This window comes from Phycodurus eques, chromosome 9 (genome assembly GCF_024500275.1).
Source record: "Phycodurus eques isolate BA_2022a chromosome 9, UOR_Pequ_1.1, whole genome shotgun sequence".
Classification (NCBI taxonomy): domain Eukaryota; kingdom Metazoa; phylum Chordata; class Actinopteri; order Syngnathiformes; family Syngnathidae; genus Phycodurus; species Phycodurus eques.
Window position 1 is genome coordinate 16,733,734 of NC_084533.1, and position 25,004 is coordinate 16,758,737.

Consider the following 25,004-nt stretch of genomic DNA (forward strand, 5'->3'; position numbering starts at 1 on the left):
ATTAAACAAGAAGGGGGTTCATGGGAGAACACCAAGGAGAAAGCAATTTCTGTCTAAACAAACATTGCTGCATGTTAAAAGTTTGCTAAAGAACACTTGGATGTTCCACAGCACTACTGGCAAAATATTCTGTGGACAGACGAAACCAAAGTTCAATTGTTTTTGAGGAACACACAATGCCATGTGTGGAGGAAAAATGGCACAGCACAGCAACATCAAAACTTTATCCCAACTGTGAAGCATGGTGGAGGGAGAACCATGGTATGGTTCTCCCTCCACACATAAAAAAGGCAGCTTGGTGCAAGACTGGTTAGCACATCCGCCTCACAGTTCTGAGGGTACGGGTTCACATCTGGCTTTGCCTGTGCGGAGTTTGCATGTTCTCCCCGTGCCTGCTTTGCCTGTGCGGAGTTTGCATGTTCTCCCCGTGCCTGCGTGGGTTTTCTCTGGGTACTCTGGTTTCCTCCCACATCCCAAAAACATGCATTGAAGGTTGATTGAAGACTCTAAATTGATTGTTTGTTTATATGTGCCCAGCGATTGGCTGGCTTCAGGGTGTACCCCGCCTCTCGCCCCAAAGATAGCTGGGATAGGCTCCAGCACGCTCCCGACCCTAGTACATTGCTATGTGCTATGCATTTTAGATTACCACTTGCAATGTAGTTTTGTTAAGTGTCCAAATATGGCCATACTGAATACATTGTTGTTAAATAATCAGGTTCATTACAATACACTGCTCAGAAGCAACAGCAGATGCTCAGCAGTTCACTAATTAGCAATGTCTGACAGATTAACTTTTGAAAAATACATTTTATATTTCACACATTGCTCATCACATGAAAGTTTTTTTTTTTTTGAAGACTTATCTTCACAGATACCACCCATATTGAAAAAGGCCAAAAAATGTATTCTTCCTCACAGCTGTTTTATTTGTTCAACATCTCACATTACAAATACTTCAAATGTATGTCGACAATTACAAACAAGGTTGGCTGCAAATGAATATGACAGATTTTTTTTTTTTTTTTTTAACTTCACTCCTACAAACCAGCTATAAAAACTGTATTGTAGCGAAAAATCAGGAAAAAAATATAAAAATTCGAAGTATAAATGAAATTACTTAATAAAAATCCAAATTATAAATGTGGAATTACTAAATAAAAATCCAAATTATATTAGGTAAAAAAAAAAGTTAATAAATAACCTTCCCAGCATACAATTAAAAACTATTTGAACATCTGCAATCAAGTAATACTAAGAAACATATTTGATATTCTTTTTTCATCTGAAAATGCAGAGCACAAAACAGCAATTAGAAAACCTAGACACATCAACAAGTTAAACACATCACCCCAAAAATATAACAAAAATCTGATCCAAATCATAGTTATACATTTCAATTGAAAATATAGCAAATGTAATACATTATCAACCTTTTATATATATATATATATATATATATATATATATATATATACATATACACATACATATATATATATATATATATATATACACACACACACAATGTTTTCAATCACAGTTGCATGGTAGTAGCAAAATAAGTACGTAAGCACAAAACCAAATGTTTAAAAATAAATTAGCTTTTTTTCCATATATATATATATATATATATATATATCTTAGGGAACAAAAAGGAGGGAACAATAGTGTGACTGCATGATTTATGGATTTAATGACTTTGACTGCGAAGACTTGTTTCTAAAAAGAATAGGTATTGCACATAATGGCTCACAGTTAACTTGCAACATTACATCACATTCAGGTTATGTCCCAAAGCATGCCACATCACAAAAGGGGTCAAGTGATCAAGTCTTCTCACCTATGTCCTACCAAGTGTCCTCTACATTACAAAAGTGTTGTCATAGTGTAGATTGCATAAACATTATGTCTGTGTGAGGAAGGCAGACTCTGTCATGTAAAGAGAGGTGATCTCGAAGAGGCAATGAAAAGGAGGAAGAGATCTAGTGCATTACATCATTAGGTCCTGCATTAACACTAGCCATGTAGTTTCTGTAGTACATAATAATTATGCATGCCATGTAGTAGAACTTGCAGGCAGTCCCACAAAGAGGATCTAAATATTCAAATCCACTCAGGTGATAGAAGGATAATTACATGTTGACCAAAGTCAAAACATTTATTTTACTTTTCCTTAATCATATCAACTACACCTAAAGAGTGAAATACCAGAATATATATATATTTTCAAGACTATCAAAATCTTTTAGAAAGGTCTTGCCATGCCTTAGGATCCAGTAATAATGTTAATCAGGGCAGATAATCTATGTACGATTGGCTAATGACAGCCTATTTTTTAAGCTCCAGAATCACACCAATACACCAGACAATGTTCAGATTGACCAGCACTTAAATATATAAAAGCTAATTGAAAATTATATTATCACTTTTTTATCTTAAATTAAGTTAACCATAATTGCAGATCTTTTAGTAACAAAGGTACAAAATTATTTTTCACCAAGTGAAAAAAATGAGGTATTGCAAAAGGAGTTCTCCCATCTGTGAAAAATGTGCCTCAAATGACTATTGAAAAAAATATTTAGAAAAGTAGTGCATAATAAATGTATATATGTCCATGACAAAATAATCAGCTATAAAACACTGTACAAAAATCAGCAGGCCATGTATAAAATAATATCTTTATCTCTGTGACAGCAAATTCTAGCTACAGCCATATCCATCCACAACACGAGTGAGAGAAGCTCCAATCCAGGTAGAGCGTGCAGTGGAACACCATGAGGACAGCTCAGGGAGAATGGACTGTGCATTCCCATAGTTTGTACTACATTAGCATGTTAGCTTCCAGTGCTAATATCCCTGACAATATAAAGCGAGCAAATACTACTACCTGAGCCACGAGGGCTGTGCCTTAATGAGCTGAAACTCCAGACTTCCTCCGCTGCGTGAAAAGAGGACACGACAACCCCACATTGATGTCTGCTCTTGATGATGCGTTTTAGGCCAATCTTTGGTTTGCCCTTTCCTTTCAAAGTCGACACTTTGAAACAGAGACCTCAGACAATTGCAAGCAGTTCAAACGCAGCTTTTGCCAGTTGCTGGGGAGACTGATGATGACATTGGCCAGCTTCCAAACAAATCAACTCAGCATCTAACATTCCTCCTCTATTCAAACCCAACTCAAACTTTGGTAAATGGTAGTTGATCTCAAATTCTGCACGCAAAAAAAAAGAAAACATACTCTCTTCAATGCAGCTTCCATAGTTAGTATACCGATTTAGGTATTATGATGAACCTCAATTAAATTTTGTTACTCTTGACAACAAATGTAAGCAGCTTCGCCAGCTAACACCAAACAAAATTACAGTCAAGTAAGAAAACATTGAAATCCAAATAGAATGCATTCATATGTTCATGCACACCAAGTCAAAACATAAAAGGGATTTTACTCTCTTCTGAGCAGTTACTATGTTTAGAGGGCCCAATTTAAAAAAAAACATATATAAATTAAGTCTTTTTTTTAACTTAAGAGAAAAGTGCATTTATATTTTTCATATCATAGGTCGCCAGTATCCCCTCCCTAGCTACCCCTTTCTTTCAGACCATCCCCAATCCTAGGTCCCTTTCTCGCTTTTGCCTTAGTTCCAGCGGAAGGAGATATGCCGCGGTCGGTCACCACCTTCCTTCACCAGGGGCTTGTGGAACTCGCGTCCTGCCCGGGAGTGGATTGCCGCCCAGCAGTATTCACAGTAGTACTGCAGACAAGTCACGTTAGCGCAGAAGAAAGGGGCGAACTTCCCTCCGCAGCGGGTGCCCTGGCACTCGTCACACAGCTGGTCATCCAGCACGTATGGCTTCACTTCAACCTGGGACACACAAATGGTAGAAAGTGTTGAAATAAAGGATGATGTACACTCAAGCTGAAATCATGCACGCGACCACAGAATTGGACTGAACTCCATCCACTCAATCTTAACAGTCAGTTACTGATAGATTAGAAATTTAGGTTATGTTGCAGGTGAAGAAACAGAACTGCCGTAAACCGAGGACTCCTCTATAATTGATTCGTTTTGGGGGTTGAAATACTATGAGGGTGATATATTAACCAATGTACCCTTGGGGATGTGATCAATTATAGGGATGACATCAGAGCAATCTGATTGGTCCAATATTACATATCTGCAGATGACTTAACAGCATTGCAGCATCATTGCTTCTCTGCTTGTTCTTACATTTTCAAAACCAAACATTTAAAACAAAAGGTTGGCTCTGTGGTGTGGGCTGTCAGATTTCCACTTCAAAAATAGTATCAAAAGGAAAACCGAAAACCACACGATATTGAATGCCTACGTCAGATCAAGAAATGTTAAACTGCAATCAAGGGCCTATGGTATTTACTGAGCAACTGGCTGTTAGTGCTAAAACAGTGGTTCTGAACCTTGTTGGAGGTACTGAACGCCGCAAGTTTCATACGCACATTCACAGAACCCTTCTTCATTGGAAAAATAAAATAGTTTATTTCAAATTTAAAACAGGTATATTTGTGTACACAAAATCCCTGTGTTCAAACAAAACCAACAAAAAATTAATTTGACACGAAAACAAAAACAGTTCGATTCAGTGAAAACCTACTGTAAATTCTGTTCTTCCCATGCACTTTGGTAAGTGCGACTCGTACTTTCACAACAAAGTCTAATCCTTTTCTTTGTTTTTATGCCTACAACCTTCGAAAAGGATTGTTCGCTACGATACGTGCAGTGCAAGCTTACCCATTTTGAAAGTGGTTGTAAGCGGCCTAACAGAAAGTAGCACGGATGCTTTTCCTGTTTGTTGTTCTACTGCTGTCATAGATATGAACAATAGGTAGTTATGACACACGCTGAACACTTTGCCCCTACTGGCCAACTACTTTGAGCTGCATGCCTATGGCAACGCTAGGCTAGTAGGGTCAATGTGTCAGTACCATCCATGTTTGTGGATGGCATGCAAACCAAAATAGGACACCTGCATATTGTGCTGCATACTGTTGCACACAACGCCATACAATCACAACAAGGGAACTAGGAATAACCTTTCATAGGTTTTTTGGGCTCTTTTTTTCAAATGTTCCATATTAAAGGCGGATGCTGTTAAGTCATGAAAATCAGTTAAAAAAATGAGTAAGGATTTATTTTCAATATACATTGGAACCTTGACTCAATGGACTAATAGGGGCGGTTACAGCTGATTGTCTTATATTGAAGCACTATTTTTTTGGTGCAATGTGCACCCATATTACTGTACACTACAAAATTGTTTTGTACTTTTTTCGTGGCCTAAAATGCTCAGTACAGTACAAAGTTATTGTAAATAAATATTTTTTTTAAAAAAAAGCTTGAAAATGTTTGAAAAAGTTAAAATGTTATCCAAACTTAGCACGCGAGTGTGCTTTATGGTGAACTTGTTGACGTACTCAAAGGCGAGTCAAGGCAGGTTGCTTTCATGAGCCGCGAGGAATTAGTGTGCTTCCCATTCCCAAAACTGTTGCCATAGACAAACTGTTAGACTAAAAAAAAATTACTGTAGCAAAAATAGCATGTTCCAAACTCCAGAAACGTGTGTCGTATTCCTCTTAATTTAACACTGCCGCCATGCTGCTCTCTTGCAGCACAGAGCTCGATGCATTGATAGATAGAACTTTGGCCATCATGGACGCCATGTCAATGCATGGCCTCGAAATGTGATACATTCAACATGGCTGCCAAATGTCATGTCACCACATTTAATATGGCTGCCACATGGGCACAGGAGGCACGTGTGTCAGTGATAGGTTTTTCCCAGTCTCTGTCTATATTGCGCCACAGCACCAGTAAACAACAGTGACCAATTCTGGAACTAACAGACTTTGTCAATGCCGGTTTAGGGGACAACTGGAAACAATTTTTGGACATGTATTTTCCAGACAGTCCGTTACTTCAAATATCCGTTATATTGGGGTCTATTAAAGCAAGGTTCCACTGTAAATGCATTGCCTTTGATGGGAACGTTGCACTCACCAACGTGGCTGCTATATAGGCACGTCACATAGCCAGCTAGTCTTCTATTAATTGTCTACGTATTGTTGTTAGCACTGTGAAATCACTCCGCCAACCCCTATCCTAATGGATGCGCTGTCTGATGACACAGCGATGCCGCACTCGAGTTGAACATTTCAACAAGTGTATCGGACATATTTTTTAAATGAAAGATTGTTTAAAAAAAAATAACATTTCAACTTGTGTATCTTTTACATATTGTTACAAGATTGTGGAGAGAGAGAGAGAGAGAGAGAGAGAGAGAAAAAAAAAAAAAAAAAAAAAAAAAACACTTTTCAAATTGAGGCGCGGTGGCAAACGCCCACCTAGACGCAACACGATTTGTCAAGAATGCGCTGCGCCCTGCTAAACGCAGTGTGAAATGGCTTTTACGGACGGATTGACGGAGACACGCACATACTATGTCTGTGTTTTCCTCCGCTGAAGCTCTGCGACTGACTCACTGAACCTCTGCGGTTTGACCAAATCTAGGTTAAGAACCACTGCTCTAAAGACTGAGGGCAGCAAGTAAATGGGCCGCTGCAGCGAAGTAGAGACTGTGGAGCAGCAACAGGGCAAGCTAACATTAGTGTTTGTTTTCTTGACATGCAACCACAGTCTTTACTAAGCTGTGGTGATTATCAATCTGCTTGATCAACCAGCAGGCAGTGGTTAACATCACCTACATGTTACAGCCTCTTACAACAGGACCTCACGGTACCTTGTTTTACCAATACAAAGTAATGGAGTAAGGCTGTACCGAGCCAGGTCGGTAGCATGCAGTGGAAAGGGGCATTACAGTTGTGTTGGGCTCTGGAAAACAAATCATCAATTCAAACAGCAGAATGACTTACCCTTTTATCAATCTCCCCATGCTGCAGTTGAACAAATCTGGCACTGATGGCTGCAATGTAGCTTTGCTGATTGGAGAAAGCCACTCGCCCCGCCCCCTTTGGGTATTTCAGTTCAGGGTCTGTGTCAATACCAGCGTAGCACACTCCGCCATAGAGACGGTCCATGATCATGGCCAGCTCCACTGGAAGAACAACATACAAGTTTACTTGGCGTGATGAGGGCAGTGTAATGCATTTGGGAGCCATGACCCAAATTTACCTGCACGTAGGGGGCGAGGAACACCTCCAACAAAGATGGTCTTCCTTGGATCCAAAGGCTGAGAACCATCCATTACAAAGTCACTATCATTTAGGTTCCAAGGTCTGATTTGGACCTGGCATATGAACACATTACAGAAACTATTAATTCAGGATGACACAGCAGGTTTAGAGGAGGAATGTGATATGCAATGTGGTTGTTTGTTAATCAGACTATTGTCATTTTAGAACAGTAATGGAACTACTAAATCTCCCGACTAAAAGCGCATGCAAACACTCACAGGCTTGTCTTTGATGGTGGGGCTCGAGACACACAGGTACAGTTTGCCATCCTCTTGAATGCAGGCATCAATCAGAGCCTGAACAGAGCTCTCATCTTGAAAAAGCAGGAAGGCATATCCTGGAAAGGTGTCATAAGAGCAATAAATATCTGTGCGCTATTACAGCCAAAGTAGAACAAATGTGTATCAGTCCTCACCTTTTGGGGGGAAATAGGACTTGCTCTCTGCCTTGTGAGGCCAGTCAACAAACAAGTGACCAAATCGACGAAAACTGGCAGTGATTTCATCTGGAACACAAATCAAATGTTCAATCAGTGTTTATTACAGTACCGTGAAAAAGTACCGTAATTTCTCGTGTATAATAAGCATTATCCCCCTCCGCCCCCCCGACAAAATTGTCAAAACACAATAGTGCGCATTATACATAGGTATAGAGGAAAATGGGGGGGGGGGGGGAACTATCATATTTTAAATGTATGCCACCATCTAGAGGTTATGAAAAAGCTGTACACTATCATTCCAACATGCCGCCACCACCACCTAGAGGTTATGAAAAAGGTGTAGCCTACACTTTCATTCCAATATGACAGGGGTACGTTTGACTGCATATGTACAGTTGTGCTCATAAGTTTACATACCCTGGCAGAATTTGGGAAATGTTGTTTGTGTGTTTTTTTTTTTTTTGATGTGTTTTTTTGTTTTTTGTTTTAAATAAGAACAACCATCATTTTCTTTATGGTTATGTTTTGATAATGATAATGCTTTTCTGAAATGCTTGACAGTTTAATTTGAATCCCATTAAAATAAAATTAAATATGTTTCGCCTGGCTCTTTGTGTTTTCTTTAAAGTATTGTACCCATCTTACAAATTCTGTTTGGGTTATCAAACACTAGCACAACTGTGTGCTTTCTCATTTACTAAATAAAAGTAGGTCTGTGAATTTCAAAATAAGAGCAAGGAAATAAAAAGTATTCCATGTTCAAATAAAGTACTTAACTTCAGAATAATTATTTGAAGAAAGGAACAAAAGACAGATAATACTTTATTTTGATCATATAGTTAGAAGAAAAATAATGCATTGTAAAAATGCATTATACATAGGGAGAAGGGTTTTCCAGAATTTTGAGGTCAACTTTGAGGGTGCATATTATACAAGGGTGGGCATTAGACACAAGAAATTACGGTATTTGCCTCTTTCTCAAATTCTTATTTTTTTACATTATTTCCCCAGGTTAATGTCTAAGATAATCAAATGTGAATATCAGACAAAGCTAACACAAGTAAAAATAAAATACCAGTTTTTAAATAATTTTATTTATTAAGGGGACAAAAAATATTCATAGCTACTTGGCTCTGTGTGAAATAGTAATAGGCCCCTAAACCAAATAACTGGTTGGGCCACCCGCAGCATCAACAACTGAAATCAAACATTTGCTATAACTAGCAATGAGTCTTTCACATCTCTGGAGATATTCTGGCCCACTTTTCCTAGCATAATTGTTTTAATTCAGCAATAATGGAGGGTTTGAGGATGAACAGCCTTTTTAAGGTCATGCCACAGCATTTCAATCAGCGTGAAGACCGGACTTTGACTAGGCCACTCCAAAATCTTTTTTATTTTTTTAAAGCCAATTAAAGTTGACTTGCTGGTGTGTTTTGGATCGTTGTACTGCTGCAGAACGCAATTGTGCTTCAGTTTGAGGTCACAAACTGATGGCCAACAATTCTCCTTCAGGATTTTCTGGTAAAGAGCAGAATTCCTTGTTCCATCAATCACAGCAAGTCGGCCAGGTCCAAGCAGCCCCAGACTATCACAGTACTACCACCACCATGTTTTATTGTTGGCATGATGTTCTTTTTCTCTTTTTTTTCTCAAATGCTCTGTTACATTTACACCAGATGTATGAGAGACACCTTCCAAAAAGTTCAACTTTGGTCTCCTCAGCCAATTGAATATTGTCCCAAAAGTCTCATTCAGATGTTTTTCTGCAAAAGTAAGACGAGCCTTTATGTTCTTTATGGTCAGCAGTGGTTTTCACCTTGGAACTCTGCCATCTGCCAGTCTTTTCCTTGTTGTTGAATCATGAAGAATGGCCTTAACTGAGGAAAGGGAGACCTGCAGTTCTTGAAATGTTGGATTCCTTTGTGAGCTCCTGGATGAGTCGTCGGTGTGCTCTTGGGTCATTTTTGTAGGCTGGGAAAGTTGACCACTGTTCCACGTTGTCTCCATTTGTGGATAACTGCTCTCACCATGGTTCGCTGGAGTCCTAAATCTTTAGAAATGGCTTGGTAACCCTTTCCAGACTGACAGATTACCATTTTGACAGATTACCAGATTATCAATTACTTTATTTCTCATCTGTTCTTGAATTTTCTTTGGATCGTGGCAGTTGTAGCATTTTCAGATCTTTTGGCCAACTTCATTTTGTCAGACAGGTTGTATTCATGGGAATTCTTGATAGAACAGGTCTGGAGGTAATCAGGCTTGGTAGTGATCACTCAGCTTTCCCCAAAAAAGTGGTTAGTCACTGTTAAATTCATGATTTAACAAGGAGGTCATTTACTTTTTCTACACAGAGCCAGGTAGCTTTGAATAGTTTTCTATCCCCATAAATACTTATCTTTGTCTGACAGTTACATTTGTTTGATGAACTCAAACATTAAAGTGGGGGAAACTGTGCAAAAAACTATCATTTGAAAAGGGGGGCAAATACTTTTTGCACTGCAAGTGCTCAAGCAAATCCATGCAAATGTTCCCAATTAGGGATGAACATAAAAATCATGTACTTAATTTATTATCTATCAAGTGTTTACATTAACAAAGCTATGTTTCGATGAAAAATGGAGTGCACTATTTTGCTACAATGAGCAGAGTGCACTGATAACTGACTAACCTAGCTTGCCATCTAACGAAGTAGGGCTTTCAATGAAGTCTGTGGCAACTAGTAAGACATTTCTGCAAAGGCATCATTCCTAAGAGAGAGTTACTCCACTCGCTAAACTAAGGTGCATGCTAGTTTCCTGCAGTACGATCTGTCGCTCCGCAACCCTGTTCTACCGTACTGCTTTCTTTTCTTTCAGCAAAAAAACTTTGTTCAATTGTCAAGACAAATAATGGAAATACATATGGCAAAAAAACAATAGTTGTGCCATGTACTCATGCCATTACCTCACTTCACTGACACTCTGAAATGCTGTATCTTTCTATTATAATTTCACAGTGATTTGTGTTATAGAACTACAGCGTAATGCTGTAATGACTTGTCACCTATTCATGTATTCCTTTCATTTGAAATCCTCAACTGTAGGGAAAACTGGCCCATTTATTAGAACTGACATAACTGACAAATGTTCACAGTTGTCTGCTATTTTATAAACAAAAGAGTGTATGGATATTTATTTATTTATTTATTAACAGATTATGAGCTAGGATAAAACTAGTGTAACACCTTCTGGATCACTGCAGTCGCTGTACCTTCGTCTATGTCCGGGGGCAGCCCTCCAACAAACACTTTGCGAGAGTAGCGCTCGATGCGCTCTCCGTTGAGGTGGGGGAAACAGTGCGCTGAGCCAAGTCCACCGAGTCCCTGTTCAGTGGTCTCTTCCTCCCCGAAAGAGCGCTCATCTTCCATGGGGAAAAGCGAGGAATGACCTAGCAAGAAAATCAAATGTATAGAATTAAAATGGTGAAGAAAGCTAGTGTTTGATTATTCAAGGGAGGATTTAAAAGCAAACATAGGGCTGCGATGCTGACAACATCCATGAAAGAACATGCAATGGTTAAACTACTTCAAATGGTCGAAGAACTCAGGTTTATTTTATTATTATGTTTAAGAACAATGGAACCTCAGGTTACGAATGTAATTTGTTCCGTGACCCCATTCTCAAACCGAAACGTTCACAAACTAAGGTAATGTTTCCCATTTGAAATGAATGGAAATCCAATGAATCCGTTCCAGCCGCAGAACTACATTATATTGACCTTATTTTGATTGTTGAGGTTAAAAATAAATACTGTGCAATACAGAAATGATGTGTAATTGTGAAAACAATTTATGATGATTAACTCCTGGAGACGTCACCTTATCGTGGGGGGGTCTGTGTGTCCCGATGATCCTAGGAGGAAAGTTGTCTGGAGCTTCAGGATCTAGTTTTCCCTTGTCCAGACGCGGGTCACCGGGGCCCCCCCTTTGGAGCCAGGCCTGGAGTTGGGGCTTGAAGACGATCACATGGTGGCCAGGCCTGCATCCATGGGGCCCGACCAGGCACAGCCCGAAAGGGTAACGTGGGTCCCCCTTCCCATGGGCAAACCACCTGGGGCAGAGGCCATTGGGGTCGGGTGGAGTGTGAGCTGGGTAGTGGCCGAAGGCAGGGACCTTGGCGATCCGATCCCCAGCTACAGAAGCTGGCTCTAGGGAAGTGGAATGTCACCTCTCTGACAGGGAAAGAGCCCGAGCTGGTGTGTGAGGTCGAGAAGTTCCGACTAGATATAGTCAGACTCGCCTCCACACACAGCTTGCAGTATACCCACACCTGCACCGAGCAGGTGTGGGTATACATATTGTCCCCCGACTCGGCACCTGTACATTGGGGTTCACCCCGCGGGACGAGGAGGTAGCCTTCCTCCGCCTTTGGGTGGCTGGACGGGTCATGACTGTTGTTTGTGACAATGCACAGAAGAGTTCAAGTATCTTGGGTTCTTGTTCACAAGTGACGGAAGAATGGAGTGGGAGATCGACAGGTGGCTCGGTGCAGCACCTGCAGTCATGCAGACTTTTTAAAATCGGTCCCTTGTGGTGAAGATGGAGCTAAGCCGAAAGGCAAAGGTCTCAATTTACCAGTCGATCTACGTTCCTACCCTCACCTATGGTCACGAGCTGTGGGTCGTGACTGAAAGAACAAGATCCCGGACACAAGCGGCCAAAATTAGTTTCTGCCCCAGGGTGTCCGGGCTCTCCCTTAGAGATAGGGTGAGAAGGTCAGTCATCTGTGACGAGCTCAGAGTAGGGCCGCTGCTCCTCCACATTGGGAGGCGCCAGATGAGATGGCTGGGACATCTGATTAGGATGCCCCCTGGACATCTCCCTGATTAGGTGTTCCGGGCATGTCCCACCGGGATGAGAATCCAGGGACGACCCAAGACACCCAGGAGAGACTGTCTCCCAGCTGGCCTGGGAACACCTCTGGATCCCCCCGGAAGAGCTGGATGTAGTGGATGGGGAGAGGGAAGTCTGGACATCCCTGCTAAAGCTAATGCCCCCGTGACCCGACCTCAGATAAGCGTAAGAAAATGCATGGATGGATGGAAATAATAGTGGGTTCGCTTGCAAATCAATGTGCAGTGTCTTAGCCTTTTCGGGTACAGTAATGTTTACGTTCACTGTGGTTATTGCTAGCCCTAAATGGCCACCAGCCCCCACAATGCAGACCAACTTTTGCATTGCATTGTGGGATGCTGCTGCCATTTTAGGCAAAACTGAAGCACAGAGTCAATGATGCGTACACGATGATGATGCAGGACAAAAAGCACAAAGTTCTGAGCCTTTCGTGCCCATGCCAAGACTGTTCATAAAGCGAAAATAGTGTGTAAGCAGCGGTAATTTTTCTTGAAAATGTTCATAAACCGAATTGTTTATAAACTGGGTCCTTCGTAAACCGAGGTTCCACTGTATATTAAAAGCTTTACCTCGCCTTCTGCCATAGCTTCTCGCTGCATGTAAAACAACACAAAAACATTTACATTGTTCTGGAGTTAAACACAAACAACTGCCTCAAATAAAAAAGTGACCTTTAAACACGGAAATGCATCATGTATCAAAGGCATCAAACTTGTGCAATGTGTAAAGATATATTTCAATTAGGCCATGGTGCTTTTTATGCATGTACTGTAATTTACATACCATTCGCAGGCAGAGGGCCGTCTCCGCCCTGGTGAGAGAAGCTGAAGCGTCCTACAGTAAATGACAAAACAGGAAAGACTTCAGACCATGTAACTAACAGACATTACTTAATTTCTGTCAAAGGATCGTTTCGAGCACGATCGTTTACAATTTGTGGTTACAAGGAATTCAGAAGACAAATCAAATAGTGCTTCATTTAACATTTTTTCTTACATGAGCATACATGCATAAAAAGTGCACTAATAGGTCCCCAACATGACAACCACAGAATAGGGATGTAATGCCATTGATAATATCACAATACCATGGCATTAAAATTTCCTCGATATTGTCGTGGTCTTGTCACAGGATGGTTTTGAGTTTTTCCTTGCCCGATAGGGAGGTTTAGATCAGGGGATGCCATCAATCTTTGATGAGCTGCTAACTCGATTGGGCGAGCCCTTGTGGCCGCCCTCGCCCACGGCTAGGGTAGTCGCAAGCCGCCCAGCGGCCTCTGTCCAAACAACCCCGCACCCACCCACCGGCAGCTCTGCTAGGCCTGCTGCCGTCACCTCACCTCCGAATTCAGATCAGACAATACAACCAGTCAAATTTAAGCATATCACTAAGCGGAGGAAAATAAACTAGCCAGAATTCTCATGATTATTTTACTTACTGTTAATTGGCTGTTTCTACAGTGGGGGGGGGGGGGGGGGGGGAGGTATGTGGATTCCTTAAATTTCTGCATAAATTGGTTATAAAATAGAGTCTGAGCTTCATCTAAATCACAAGAATAAACAAAAATGGTGCTTAAACTAATTAAACAAACAATTGTGTTTCATATTTTTATTGAAAATAACAGCCATTCACAAGACATGGACGAAAAATAAGTGAACCTACAAGGCTACGGCTTCTCCATGAGATAATAGGAGTGTGAGACTCCAGTGAACCAAGGTGAGAGCAATTTTGTACAAATGGAGAAAACATGGAACAGTGGTAAACTTTCCAGGAGTGGCCAACCTACAAAAATTATCCCAATTTGGACTTCTCATCCAGGACGTCAGAAAGAAAAACAGCACAACATCTAAAGAATTGCAGGCCTTCTTTGCCTCAGTGAAGGTCAGTGTTCATGACTCAACAATAATGAAGAGACTGGGCAAAAACGGCATCCATGGTTCCAAGGTGAAAACCACTGCTGACAAAAAAAAATAAAAAAATGTAAAAGTCTTTTTTTTTTTGGCAATTTTTTTAAATAAATAAATACATACTTGTTTCCAGAGACGAGATCAAAGTTGAACTTTTTGGAAGGTGTGTGTGTGCGTCGTTACATCTGGCATAAATGTAATACAGCATTTCAGAAAAAAGTCGTCATACCAACAGTCAAACATGGTGGTGGTAGCGTGACAGTCTGGCGGTGCTTAGCTCTTCAGGACCTGAACGACATGATGTGATTGATGGAACCATGAATTCTGCTCATTACTAGAAAATCCTGGAGGAGAATGAGTTTGTGACCTCAAGGTGATGCACACTTTGGTTCTGCAGCAGAACAATGATGCAAAACACACCAGCAAGTAAACTTCTGAATGGCTTAAAAAAAATATGGAAGTTTTGGAGCAGCCTCGTCAAAGTCCAGATTGAATTCGATTGAAATGCTGTGGGATGACCTTAAAAAGGCAGTCCATGCTGGAAAAACCCTCCAGTGTTGCTGAATTACAACAATACAGCAAGGAAGATTGGGCCAAATTATCTCCACAGAGATCTGAAAGACTCATTGCCCGTTATAGAAAACGCTTGATTTTAGTCAGCGCTCCTGAGGGTAGCCCAACCAGTTATTAGGTTTAGGGGGCAATTACTGCTTCACACAGGGCTAGGTAGAGCTTTCAACTGTTTTTTTACCTTAATAAATGAAATCACAATTTAAAAACTGCATTTCATGTTTACTTTGGTTATATTTGTCTAATATTTATATTCCTGTAATAATTGTTAAACAAAGTATGTAAGTTATTTGCAGTCTGTGCACAACTAAAGTACATTGTTGGGAACATCATCTAAATGCTACATATTTGATCAGGCACCTGAAGAATGTACACTACGAGGAGCATGCTGCATTCAAGCAACGCAGCGTGGGGGGGAGAGAAGAAAAAATACAATTTAAAAAAAGAAAAGCCAAACGGACGCAAACTCTGGACAACACCCTCCATGTAGCCGGGACAGAGACAAAGTTAGAGTAAGCATGTCATTACCAGTACTTGTTAAAGTAATTTAATTGTAAAAAGTAATTTAATTACAGTAAGTTAACACATTATTTTTGTCATGTTGTAATATTGATTTAACCTAAATTTATTTCAGTGGCCAATCCTTGAATGCCCCCTCGAGGTCATTGATCTTTTAACTTTTGTCTAAAATGCTAGACAATACTTTTGAAGATACTCAGTATACAGTACACAAGTATATACAATAAATGAACAAGTCATGTAAATAGACATTGATCCATTTTGTGATCGGATTTTTATTTTATTTTTTTTAAAACGGTGATCGGCCCAAAAAATCCTGATCGTGAAAAGCCTAATGAAACCTAAGTTGAATCATTTGGGAAGAAGGCACAACACCATGGCACAGCACACCAACATCAAATCCTTATCCCAACTGTGAAGCATGGTGGTGTGAGCATCATGCTATGAGTGTGCTTTCTACCTCAGGGGCTGGACAGCTAGCTATCATCAATGGAAAAATAAACTCGGGTTTCTCAAGATATTTTGCAGAAGAAGTTGAGGCCATCTGTCCAACAGTTGAAGCTCAAACAAGGATGGGTGTGTCTACAGGACAATGATCCCAAACACAGAAGCAACAAAACAATAGAAGAAGACAACACATGTTCTGGAGTGGCCTTGTCAAAGTCCTGACCTCAACCCAATTGAGACACTGTGCCATGACGTCAAGATAGCTGTTCACACCAAGACAGCCCAGGAATCTTGCTGAACTGCAACAGTTTCGTCAAGAGGAATGGTCCAAATTAATTAAACTTGATCGTGCATGTCTGATCTGCAACTAATTGTTTGTGTGATATTATTTTAGGCAGACTCTCTTTATTTGTGTGATTCAGATGAAGCTAATACTACATATGATGACCAACTTATGCAAAAATCAAAGAAATTCCAAAGGGTTCACACTTCCTTTTTCCTCCCGTTATACACATGGCCATGAGTAAATTCCAAAGCCCATTTGCACTTTGATGGGGAACAGTCAGGGCCAGCAGGGCCTTCTTTGCTTGTCTTCACACTATCAGAAGCACTGGCCTACATTTCCAACCTAAATTCCAATATTTGTTCCATTAAATATTATTATTAATTCCCAAATCTATTATCTTCATTTCGCAGCACTCCTGTTGGCTGCACTGCTTCCTCTATCTGGATGTCGCATTTCTTTTGTGTCCAAGTGTCAAATCAGATTTTAGCTTCTATGCGCTGCCATGTCAATCTAATGCCGAGGGCCTTCAGAATAAGTAGTGCTGGCTGATTTACCTTAAACTCTATTAGCAATGGGACAGTTTCTTTGACCAATGAGATTTAAAATTCACCTAATTGGGCTAAATACATCAGCATTTTTCTATCCTTTGAAAATTAGGTCAGAGCATGCCAAGTTCTACTAGCAAAAGTCTGTAGGTATAGAACATTAATGCATTTAATAATCAGCATCTCTGGAGAGTATTCATGTATTTAATACAATTTTTTTTATGTTTTTGTCATTTGATTAAATATTGATCCTGAACTGCTCCAGATAATGTACATAGCTGCGTGTTTTATATTGTGTTTTTATATATTGATGGTTTCTATGATACCGGCCTGACAGTGGTAAGTGTTAAGAGGTGGATTAAGTCGGTAAGTCCCCACTGATGGCCCAGGTTGCAAACGCAGGGCCCGACACTAACTCAGTTACCTACCGTAACAACAGCACCTATCGAGGAAGTTAATCCTCTCAGATTTATTCAACTGTGGAGTAGTACCCGTTTCCTCTAGAGATGTGTAACCAAGTTCCCTGCGCAGTATTAAAGATGATTACTTATGTTGCAACAGTGTCTTTTGTAGCTAGCGTTCCAGTCACCTCTGTGCTCACTCGACAGTGTTATGTGCCACCATTTTATTCGACTATCCAGCCTTCCTGAGGTCTTGTTTCTAATACTGTAAGTAATAGTCCTGATTTATGTTAAACTAGTTTATGCACTGTAATAGAGTGGGTATGGAAAGTAATCAGACCCTCTTAAATGTTTCACTCTTTGTTATATTGCAGCCATTTGCTAAAATCATTTAAGTTCATTTTTTCCCCTCATTAATGTACACACAGCACCCCATATTGACAGGGGAAAAAAACTGAATCATTGAAATTTTTGCAGATTTATTAAAAAAGAAAAACTGAAATATCACACAGCCATAAGTATTCAGACCCTTTGCTGTGACACTCATTTAACTCGGGTGCTGTCCATTTCTTCTTCTACACCAGGCGGCACAGTGGACGACTGGTTAGAGCGTCTGCCTCACAGTTCCGGCCCCGCCTGTGTTCCGCCCCCGCCTGCGCGGGTTTTCTCCAAACACTCCGGTTTCCTCCCACATCCCAAAAACATGCGTGGTAGGTTAATTGACAACTCTAAATTGCCCGTAGGTATGAATGTGAGTGTGAATGGTTGTTTGTTTGTATGTGCCCTGCGATTGGCTTGCAACCAGTTCATGGCGTACCCCGCCTCCTGCCCGATGATAGCTGGGATAGGCTCCAGCACGCCCGCGACCCTAGTGAGGAGAAGCGGCTCAGAAAATGGATGGAGTCCAGCTATGTTTGATTACACTGCTTGAAATTGATTAGGAAAGCCACACACCTGTCTATGTAAGACCTTGCAGAATCATGAGGTCAAAGGAACTGCCTGAAGAACTCAGAGAAAGAATTGTGGCAAGGCACAGATCTGGCCAAGGTTACAAAAATATTTCTGCTGCACTTAAGGTTCCTAAGAGCACAGTGGCCTCCATAATCCTTAAATGGAAGGCATTCGGGATGACCAGAACCCTTCCTAGAGCTGGCCGTCCGGCCAAACTGAGCAACCGGAGGAAAAGAGCCTTGGTGAGCGAGGTAAATAAGAACCTAAAGATCACTGTGGCTGAGCTCCAGAGATGCAGTCGGGAGATGGGAGAAAGTTCTAGAAAGTCAACCATCACTGCAGCCCACCACCAGTCGAAGCTTTATGGCAGAGTGGCCCGACGGAAGCCTCTCCTCAGTGCAAGACACATGAAAGCCTGCATGGAGTTTGCTAAAAAAAACACCTGAAGGACTTGAAGATGGTGAGAAATAAGATTCTCTGGTCTGATGAGACCAAGATAGAACTTTTTGGTTTTAATTCCAAGTGGTATGTGTTGAGAAAACCAGGCACTGCTCATCAGCTGTCCAATACAGGGCCAACACTGAAGCCTGGTGGTGGCAGCATCATGTCCGGGGGGGGTTTCAGCTGCAGGGACAGGGTGACTGGTTGCAATCGAAGGAAAGATGACTGGGGCCAAGTACAGGAATATCCTGGACGAAAACATTCCCCAGAGTGCTCAGGACCTCAGACTGGGCCGAAGGTTCACCTTCCAACAAGACAATGACCCTAAGCCCACAACTAAAATAACAAAGGAGTGGCTTCAGAAGAACTCCGTGACTGTTCTTGAATGGCCCAGCCAAAGCCCTGACTTAAACCCAATTGAGCATCTCTGGAAAGACCTGAAAATGGCTGTCCACCAACATTCACCATCCAACCTGATAGAACTGGAGATGATCTGCAAGGAGGAATAGCAGAGGATCCCCAAATCCAGGTGTGAAAAATGATTCCCAAAAAGACTCATGGCAGTATTAGCTCAAAAGGGTGCTTCTACTAAATACTGAGCAAAAGGTCTGAATACTTATGGCTGTGTGATATTTCAGTTCTTCTTTAATAAAACTGCAAAACTTTCAACAATTCTGTTTTTTTCTGTCAATATGGGGTGCTGTGTGTACAGTAATGAGGAAAAAAATGAACTTAAATTATATTAGCACATGGCTACAATATAACAAAAGAGTGAAATATTTAAGGGGGTCTGAATACTTTCTGTACCCACTGTATATAGAATGTGAATTAGGTGTCTACTTTTAAAAACTAAACTGAACTTTGCCACGAATAGAGAAAATCTCAGTAACTGACGCCCCCTTGCCCCCCTCGCCTATAGATGCCATAAGATGGCAGCAAAGCAATGCTTATGTCTAAATGACAATGTCTAAATCTTCACTTTTATATAGTTCCTTGGCAACTAAATTTCACAGGATGGCAACAAAGCAATACATGAAGCTCCTCAACTCACTTAAAACGTAGTTCCTTCGCACCAAGATGCCACCAAAGCAATACTTACTACTTACTTACAAGATGCGCAACAATAATAACAGAGGATAGGTTCCCAGAAAAATCTGCGAATAAGTGCATTTGCAAATGCCAAACTGCAAACATGCGGGGGTTCACTCTAATATAATAAAAATGCACTGCACAAAATAATTTCACATTTTCCTCTGCAGTGTCTCCACTGTAAAGTGTATGCTATGCGAAGATGCCCAATAACGTCTGGCTGTCAAATAAGGCTGGCTTTATTTACAGCCAGTAGCAATAGAGCTCATCCTCACTATTGTCAGTGTGGTAACTAACCTTTCAAGGAATCCTGCTCAGCCCTCATAATGTCGATCAGGGAGTTCTCCAGAGAGTGCATGTTGAAACCATCAAAGGAGCGGGTTCTCTCCTGCTAAAAGAGTAAAACAACAATAAGACTCCTCACAGCCTCCCTATCACCATCTGAGGTACCGGTAGCCTGACACAGTTAGTCATGATGCTCGCGGTTAGACCTAATCTGCAGGATACACTGCACACAAACTCATAGTAACAAGTGTCAGTCTTTGCACATTTTCAGCAATTATCTTCAAACATCTTTAATGTATTTAGAAACAAAGCACAAAAAATGACTGTGGAGGACTTAACAGTCTGAGAATAAAAGGCTTAACAAATGAAATGAATGGCATTATTGTTGAAGATTCACCTGGAAAGGGTAAACGCTATCACTGCGGCTCACTGCATCCTCCACCCAGCCCTTGTGATTGAAGCCAGAGTTATTCCGGGGAAACTTCTGGGAAGAAACCTGGGGACCAGCAAGAGTTTCATCTACAGGCCAAAATTATTTTGTGCTTACACCAGCAGCTAATATGAAAATACAGCGGAAATTGCACTTTAATCAAGCACATGCTTACATAAACAGTATCTAGCCAAGAGCAAAGTAGCTAATGACTAGCATGAAAATAACCACAGAAGCTCGTCAACAAACATCTTATTTCCACTGAACTGAAAATGTTTTGTTTTTCATATTTGACCAATCTTCTTTGCATACAGGGTAATTTTATATTTAAAAATACTTTTCCATCTAACACCCACAGTTCAGCCCTAGTCCTCTGCCACATTACAAAACCTCAAAATGTGTGTCTGGCATAATCATCTTTGCGTTCAAGTCGCGTCGTCTTCATCATTGCAGTCTATGATTCGCGTCTTCTTCCTCCATTTGCGGCACACAGCAAATAGGAGAAGCTAGCAGACAAATACTGCTCTCAGAGACGCTACATACAATAGCAAGGATAATTACAATTTAAAACGATAATACTAACCTTCTGAAATGTTACAAAGGTTTTAAGTTTACCGTTTGATTCCTAATGTTTATTTGTTTAAAACAGTATACAATACCAACAAAGCAACCACAGAACTAGTGCTGACCGATGCGCAATTTATTGATTTCAGCATTTCCTATAAAACGCCACAACGTGACAGTAGCCTACTGCTCTGCCATCTTCCTGTTTCTGCTCCACTGTACAACTTGTTAGGTGTCTAAAATGGTCAGTAGTATTTCTTGATTTTAGTTATATTACATACTTTTCTTTATCCTTGAATGACAGTTAAGAATGTTCAAATGTCATTTATAAATAAAATATCTGAACACTAAAAGGTTTTGATCTTTGATGGCAATATACATTTACTATTGGGAAAAAAAAAAGAGTCAACTTTGGAGTTTCCACAATACACGAGAATGAGCGTCTTTATGAGTCGTGACGTGCATCTACCTGACTGTTGGGGAAGGACTTCTTCAGTGGAGAGATTGAGTTAAGGCCAGTCATTCCTCCACCTACCCCACGTCGGTACTCTCGAACCCCATGTGTGCCCCCCCAGCCTCCATATCCGCCAGGGCTCCAGGTGGTTGATGTGGGTGTGGAGGGGCTCTGGTAGCTTCCCCAGGGTGAAGGGTGTTTGCCCTGGGCAGGAGTGAGGTGGGGAAGCTGGGGGAAGCCTCCGGTCCGATGAGCGTGCGGCGGGAAGGAGGGCTGAGGGGGGTGAGGGCTTGCCGGGGAGCGCCGGTGTTGTGGCGGAACGCCCTGGCCATGAGGGTGATAGGGCTGGGGGTGAGGTGTGGGAGGATGGTGCTGGGAGACTGGTCCGATCTGTGGAGAGAAATTGCCACCTGCACCAAAGCCAGGCCCGGCATGGTGGGAGAAGCTCTGGAACAGCAGGGGAGGTGCATTGCCATTGGAACCAGAAGGACCGAAGAAACCCCCAACGTCATCACCTACCACAGGAGACTGTGTAGACGGAACAGCAGGGGACCAGTTGTTGAAGCTTGTCAGTGAGGAAGGGGGGGACTGTGTGCACCCTGTACCCATTCCCAGTGTGTCCTGGTAGTCAAACCCACTCAGCACTGGAGACTCCATCCTTAGCTTCTCCTTCCCACCACTGCTCTCCAAAGAACCTTTCTCCATCAAGTTGTTTTCAGGCAGAGCTCCCTCCAGTTCTAAGGAGGCCTCTTGCTGGCCTGGAGAAAGGGCCTGAGGCTGGGCCTGAACCTGAGACTTTTCCTGCATTTCCTGGAGGTCTAAAGCCTTAGACTTGTCTGACTCCAGAATCTCATCTTGCATGTTACTGTGTTGGGCTACTGCGGGGAACAGCCAAGCACTGCCTCCATTGGTGGAGCAGGTGTTGTTTACGAAGGAGGGGGAGCTCGGGGGGTTGGAGGGGTGGTGAGGGTGCTGGGGTTGGAGGTGAGGAGGGATCCTTACAGGGAGAGCAGATTTGTTACCACCGCTGTTCTTCACTAGAACTCCAAACCCGTAGTCCCCCATTTAGGACACAGAGTATATATATTCAGTAGCTTTTGGCTTTCTTTCTTTTTTTAATCCTGAAAAACAGAGAAATGGATTTAAATGGTGACAAATTTCACTTCAACGTACACTTTGAATAAGTCTGGCTAGTAAAAAGAACACGCCACACATAAACATACACTACTTGAATTGCATCATGTCTGTTTTATAATACAACCACAGAAATGTAAGAAGTGCCTCGCCAGGATAATAATGGTGGTAAGTAAGCAGGGAAAACACCCAACCGAACCAGCATAGGCAGCAGCTAAACGCCCAGTTTGACGCCTACAAAGGTCGTTGCGCAGCTAGCAGCAAAGCTAACATCGACTCCACCACCTTGCATATGTCCTTTTCATCATGCAGACACACAAGGCTATTTTAAAGCACCCCTGAGCATTGCTCTGAATTTGTGACGGATCCGGTCGGCGCCGAGGCAACAGCTTGGACACCTACCGAGAAATCTTTCTTTCTAAGCAATGACCTCCCCACACGAAGCCATTTAAATACAGGAAAATGCTGATGACGTCTCTAGTCAGTTCTTGTAGGCTCCCTTCCCGGAGCCGCTAAGCTAGCATAAGGGACGTTGGAAAACTAGCATATTTGCAAAGCAGCTGGCAAGCATTAAAGCGCTTTCGGCGGATAACAATGTCAAACGATACGAACGAACGAACGTACGCGACAACATTACGGAGGAGAGCTCGGTGGAAATTTCCAGGGGATGACATGATGGAAATGGAGCTTGGCTCTTTTAACGACCTCGTCTATTTCGTGCCCTGATTGTTCAATGTCACACAGTAAAGCCATCAAATTTTCACCTCGAAAAAACGTAACCCAAACCCGTCCGCGGCTCTGAGTCATTGAGAATGAGAATCTATCTCTAGCAACTCGGTCGTAACTACCTTCAGTTGGGCGTCATGACCTTATCGTTTTGATGTTGCCATATTTCAGCGTTTTTCCCTTTTCTGCATTTCCAAGACGGCCGGTGTAAATGGTTTCTCCTTTCATGTAGATGACAGCTGAGCCAGTCGGCGGACACTTCCGTCTATGGGCCACGCCCTGAGAACGACCAGGCAGCCAATATGCGTCTGGATTTCCACAATAGTCCCGCCCAGTCATGCCTCGATCTTCCATTTGAGTGGATAATTATTGAGTCGCCGCGCCTATGGCACGCCTTTATTCAATGAATGGCACACGTTCTCCTCCCAAATAAGGATGCATTGAAATCAATGGGAGGAGTTGTAGGGGAAAACGTTCATAAGAGAGACAATCAAAGCCCTTTTTGTAATGGGATCATTTCAAAGCTTGGTAATTACGTGAAATGTTTAAACGGGTAAAAAGGTATTATGTATCATTTGCAGCCATTCGTTCAAAAATGCACAGGGCATAATTTGATTAAACAAATCGTTCGCCTAGTTATTTTAAGCTTACTGTCACAAATCAATGTAAAAACAAAACAAAAAACATCCTTCTCAAAAATTCAGTTTTTCTTTATGTTTTTCTCATCCAGGTTGCGTAATCCACAAATGTTCAATCGAGGCAACCCATGGACACTTCAGGTTAGGTGAATTTGTGTGCCTTGTGCCTGTGTGGGTTTTCTCCGGGCACTCCGGTTTCCCCCCACATCCCAAAACATGCATGGTAGGTTCATTGAAGACTGGCAACCAGTTCCGGGTGTACCCCGCCTCCTGCCCGATGATAGCTGGGATAGGCTCCAGCATGCCCCCGCGGGACCCATGTGAGGATAAGCGGCTCAGAAAATGGATGGATGTTCTTGTTTACCTAAAACAGCATCGTTTGCTGCATCGCATGCGTCAGATCAACAAATTCAGTACCTCATGGTGAGGACACTCCTGAAGGGTTGGTCAAATCTGTTTTGTCATAATTGTTATTGTATTATCCATCGTCAGATTAACACATTCACTGCCATTGACGGCTTTAGAAGTCAAATATCCATGCTAACTGGGAAGGCTGGCAAGTGAATGAGTTAAGCTGCATAAAAACATAATGACCTTTACTATAAGTCAGAATGCATACATGAGTGCATATTGCTAGTCTTCATTCTCATTCTTGTAGCAGAGGGAAGAAGAAGAACCAAGTCAGATGAGTGCCTGCGTTATACATTCAATTATTCAAGTGGGAGTAAGATGACTAGTGTTAAACCTGTGCAACCAAAACAAGCTTCTTTCACCAGTTCCAGTGGAAGTCATTGGTGAAAGCCTTTGCAATTCTCCAAAAATGCTTTGGAATGTTGGTCGGACATAAGAGTAAAGTAAAATGTCTATATAAAGTATACCAAACTTCCATATGACAAAATTATTTGATTGAGGAGGATTTTCTTCACCTAGTTTGTCTCTCAGTATGTTTACCATTTACAATACCAGACCCACCCCTCATTTGTGTCCTCTCTAAGATGCACTCACCACCCAACCCAATCTCTTGTGCTGCAGGTCCTGTTGGGGTGGTTTAAC

At 41.7% G+C, this 25,004-nt stretch overlaps 1 protein-coding gene across 5 annotated transcripts; it reads right to left on the bottom strand.

Annotated features, from left to right (window-relative positions):
* Positions 1–2,667: 2,667 nt before the first annotated feature.
* Positions 2,668–23,556, bottom strand: LOC133407660 (cytoplasmic polyadenylation element-binding protein 4-like). 5 transcript variants are annotated; one of them, XM_061685768.1, is made up of 12 exons: positions 23,436–23,556; positions 21,469–22,574; positions 20,403–20,501; positions 20,018–20,108; positions 13,348–13,398; positions 13,134–13,157; positions 10,923–11,099; positions 7,644–7,733; positions 7,447–7,565; positions 7,167–7,281; positions 6,908–7,089; positions 2,668–3,866 (listed from the first exon to the last, which is right to left on the bottom strand). In XM_061685768.1, exons 2-12 carry the CDS (start codon positions 22,516–22,518, stop codon positions 3,639–3,641), a joined length of 2,226 nt encoding a protein of 741 aa, XP_061541752.1. In that variant the 5' UTR covers positions 22,519–22,574; positions 23,436–23,556; the 3' UTR covers positions 2,668–3,638. The 5 variants fall into 5 exon arrangements, with proteins under 5 accessions (XP_061541752.1, XP_061541749.1, XP_061541750.1 ...); XM_061685765.1 differs by having other exon boundaries at positions 20,018–20,111; XM_061685766.1 differs by lacking the exon at positions 23,436–23,556 and adding an exon at positions 23,352–23,432 and having other exon boundaries at positions 20,018–20,111.
* Between the last annotated feature and the right edge of the window lie 1,448 nt (positions 23,557–25,004).